The following is a 4119-nucleotide window of genomic DNA, read 5'->3' on the forward strand; positions in this document are numbered from 1 at the left end:
CTTCAGTTCTCCGTTGTCATCAGTCTCAGTAGTGACCAAACCAAAGTCTCCAATCTTTACTTGTCCCTCCTGCCCAAACATGATGTTGGAAGGCTAAAAAAATGAAACAAACATGTAGCTTCGTGACTAACTTGCAGTAACAATGAGATTTTGCTAAGTCAAGTCTTTGAAGATCTTTTCATAAACACAGGATAAAAATTAATATTGTTTCTCGGGCCAGCTTGTCGATACACAGGCCTGTGCACTGCCTACAGACAGCCTGCTGTACACTTTGACTCACCTTCAGGTCTCTGTGAATGAACTTCTTAGAGTGAATGTACTCGACTCCATCGACTATTTGCAGAACAATGTCCAGACTTTCTTTTCTTCTCTTTGAGTCTCGATTAGATGTGTTCTTATTGTTCTCATCTATCCACTCTTTGAGTGTTCTGGTGTCACATAACTCCATCTGAATGTAGAGGAACTTTTCAGATGAATCACTAGAAGACCTCGTAAGAGTAAGAAAAGGAAAATGGTAACATGATATACTTCTGATAAATAAGGATGTTATTTAGTGGATGAGACTCACTGTGTAGAGCTGCTGCTGTCATCTGTGCTGTCCCACTGGTAGCCTGAATCTCCCACCCAAGCAGAGTAGCATCTAACAATGTGAGGGTGGTAGAGGTCTGACATTGCCTTTGCCTCTCTTACAGCTTTTCTGATCCTAAATGTAAGAAAAAGTCAGAATTAAAACCTGGAGCTTGCTTTGCATTACATTTGTATCTAACAAATTATTAAGTACATGTTCAAAACATTAAAAATGACTGAAAACGTGACTTACTCTTTGAAGCGGACAATCTTTAAAGCAAAGTGCTTGTCCAGCAACTTGTCTATCACCTTGTAAACCTGACCAAAAGCTCCACTGCCGAGCAACTCTTTGAAGTCGAATTGTGACTTGGTACTGTAGAGAACCGTCTCTAATGCAATATCAACTTGGAAAAACTCAAAAGAAATGCAATAATGTGATAACATCGTGATTTAATGTTTTTCTTTTCCACACCTTAATGTTTCTGAATGGTCTGAGGTCAGCTCACTGGAATCACTTCCTGGATTAGTTTCATGAGGAATATTCTTAAGGAAGAAATAAATTACGATAAAGAGCTTACATGGACAAAAACAAGTGTTTTGGAAACTTGCATGAAAACTGCTTACTAGGAATACTGTAGGCAGTATAGACAATGAGTCTGAGCTACCTGATTTGACAGAAGACTATGCATTTTCCTGTTATTTCTGTTGCCCATAGCACTATTTGACAGCCCATCAATACTGAAGGATGAATGTTGAAAAGTTCTTTAAGTTAAACAAATGTAAAAAATAAAAATAAATGAAGGCATTTAACAAAGTTTTGTGGGAGTTTGTGATTTTAATTTTCACTGCAAATTTTTAATTCAAATATTGGTTATCAGTTTCCTTGAATACTAATAATCAATACTGATCCTTACAAAAACATATCAGTCGGCCTTAGCTAAAAACGCTATCTTTATCTTTATTTATTTATAGTAATTAGCAGTAAATATGTAAATCATAACACTGTGGCCTGTTAGAGAAACAAGAATAGTCTGAAACATCAAACATGCCTTCACATTCTAGTGCTAGCCCATCATTTAGGAGGTTTCCCTCAGGCTCCCAGCATTCATTCAGAACCATGAGACAGACAACTTTAAAGAATGTCTAAATATTGACTCAGATATAAACCAATACAAAAACATTTTCAGTACTTTGACTCAAATGAGGATCAGATGGTGGATTTTTCACATTGACTGAAAGGTAACACCAGACCTGAACAATGGGATGCTTCGATGCATTAGGAGTCTCTACCATGATTTCTGATTCTGCATCACAGAAATCACTGAACAATACAAAGTGAGGCATTAGTACAAATTTGTATTAGTACAATTAGCATTAATAATAAAAAAAAAACTGTCAGTGACTTACGGTGTGATCTGTAGTCTGGACAGCTCATCAGACACCTGACACACAAAAAGAGAGTCTTTAATTTCTGTATTGCATCTTCTTTCACAGTTACTTTTTACTGAGGTTAAGTTACTAATGGCCTAGTAAAAAAAGTTTATGCCATCATGAGTGTTAGAGGTTTTACAAAAAAAAAAGGACATTCATCATGTCTTCTACATTTATAACTAATTAATAAACTACAGTGTGGCCTACAGATTCTTGGTATCATTCTCTGTTTTGTAAAAGACTCAACAACATCATAGTCCACTTTTCCCCCTTTATGACAAACTCCTCCATGTGTACTATTTCTAAATATTTCAGTTAAACCAGGACAGACTGGACATGACCTCTGTCATTTTACTTACACATGTCTTCTCATATACCAGCTTGGCTGTGATATTTTTCTGACAAACAGGAGCAGGTTTTGACGACACATTTTCTCCCTGAAAGAAAGATTATAAAAAACAATATTTAGCAACAACTGCCAACCAAATAATGAAACTTGCCGTGTATACAGTTGGTCTTACCACTGGTCTCTGATTTTCCTTGTCATCCAAACTTCTCAGGGCACTTTTTGCTGCATTCTGCTTGGCTTCCTTTCTATTCTCCCCCACACCAATGGGAAACTGTACACCACTGATCACAGCCCTCATGAATACTCTGTTAAAGAATTGTACAATCTTTAGTTAACATGACCAACTCTGACACAAANTCTCCTGAATGTCTAGTTGTGCTGTGTTGTCTTCTTTCCTTCTCCAGGTCAGTTCCTCTGTGTGGTGGTTGCTGGACCTGGACTGAAGTCTTTGAATTTGCATGTCTGCCTTTCCTTGCTCTTTGTATGTTGAGTCATCTGAGCCTTGTCTACAAATTTAGAAACGTCTTCCAAAATTTCACTAGGTAAAAGTGCTGACAGTTTCTCATGCATGTTGTTGTTCTTCGCTCTAAGTGCATCAATGGTGATATGTACCTGCCTCACTCTTTCATTGAACAGCTGGTTCTGTGCCCTCTGGAGGATTCTTTCTGCTCTGCTACCCTTCACCCTAGTCGTAGGCTGTTGGGGATTATGTCATCTTGTCTGCATCTCAGGTTGAAGCGTAGATGATTCCTGTAGTCTGCAAGTTTTCTGGAAGTTCTTTTGCACTCCCACACCAGTCAAAGGGTGTTCTTCCCGAAGTGTGTAGCAACATGTCTGTGAAGATTCTCAATCATCCAGGTCATGGTTATTCTCACAGTGTGATCGTAGCAACTTGACTTGCTTGAGTTTCTGAAACACACTTCTCCTTTCATCCAAGAGGCTTCATCAGTACTGACTGACTAGTTGGGAGTTCCAGATACTTATATCGTTAAGAAGCCATTAACACTTCCCCTTGTTATGTGAGTCGTTAGTACTCCCCCTGCCACAAAGGGGTTCGTTAAGGTCTTTTGTGGCTTTCAGTTCCCCGTTGTCATCAGTCTCAGTAGTGACCAAACCAATGTGGTTGCATCTTCCTGGGAAGTGTTCTTAAGACTGAATTGTAAACAGGTGGGAGGTGATGCCTCAGACCTCCACCTCTGTTGATTGTCAGACAGCATTGTGGTAGAATAGAATCAGCATTTTAGTGGTGTAGAGCTGCAGATCAGAAATGGCTCTGAAGTGACTGCTGGTTAACATGTAGTCTATATGGGCGACACTTCAGTCACTATTTCATACATGTTTTGTGGTCTGACAACTGAAACAGAACAATATGTGAATGCGAACAGCTTTATTATAATTTGGCTATATTGAATGCAATGTTGTCAGAACAGAAAGCAGAAGAGAAGCTAACAGATAAACACTGGATGAGTTCAGGTTCTACTGAAGCACAACATTCAGCATGAAAACACAGTAACTACCTGTGGTGGGCCTGGGAAATGACACAAATAAATGTCTTCATATCTAAACATTATAAAGTTTGTAACAACCACAGAACACAATAACAATGGATTTTCACTATATGGGACTTTAGATGTAAACACAGTTAGTGTCACCTGCTCAGGAGCCATGTAAAATGGTGTTCCTTTGTACAGAGTTCTTGTCTTCAGTTCTCCGTTGTCATCAGTCTCAGTAGTGACCAAACCAAAGTCTCCAATCTTTACTTGTCCCTCCTG

At 38.7% G+C, this 4119-nt stretch overlaps 1 protein-coding gene across 1 annotated transcript; it reads right to left on the reverse strand.

The window, feature by feature from the left end:
* LOC103376468 (interferon-induced, double-stranded RNA-activated protein kinase-like) lies at nucleotides 1-2648 on the reverse strand (the record flags this gene model as incomplete). Its single annotated transcript, XM_008306844.1, has 9 exons — nucleotides 2520-2648; nucleotides 2358-2435; nucleotides 1975-2009; nucleotides 1819-1888; nucleotides 1040-1110; nucleotides 821-940; nucleotides 569-703; nucleotides 281-488; nucleotides 1-93 (listed from the first exon to the last, which is right to left on the reverse strand). Coding segments are annotated over exons 1-9 (936 nt in total), but the record flags the coding sequence as incomplete, so codon positions are not given.
* Nucleotides 2649-4119: the final 1471 nt, after the last annotated feature.

The sequence above is a fragment of the Stegastes partitus genome, unplaced genomic scaffold (genome assembly GCF_000690725.1).
Source record: "Stegastes partitus isolate 25-593 unplaced genomic scaffold, Stegastes_partitus-1.0.2 Scaffold1, whole genome shotgun sequence".
Classification (NCBI taxonomy): domain Eukaryota; kingdom Metazoa; phylum Chordata; class Actinopteri; family Pomacentridae; genus Stegastes; species Stegastes partitus.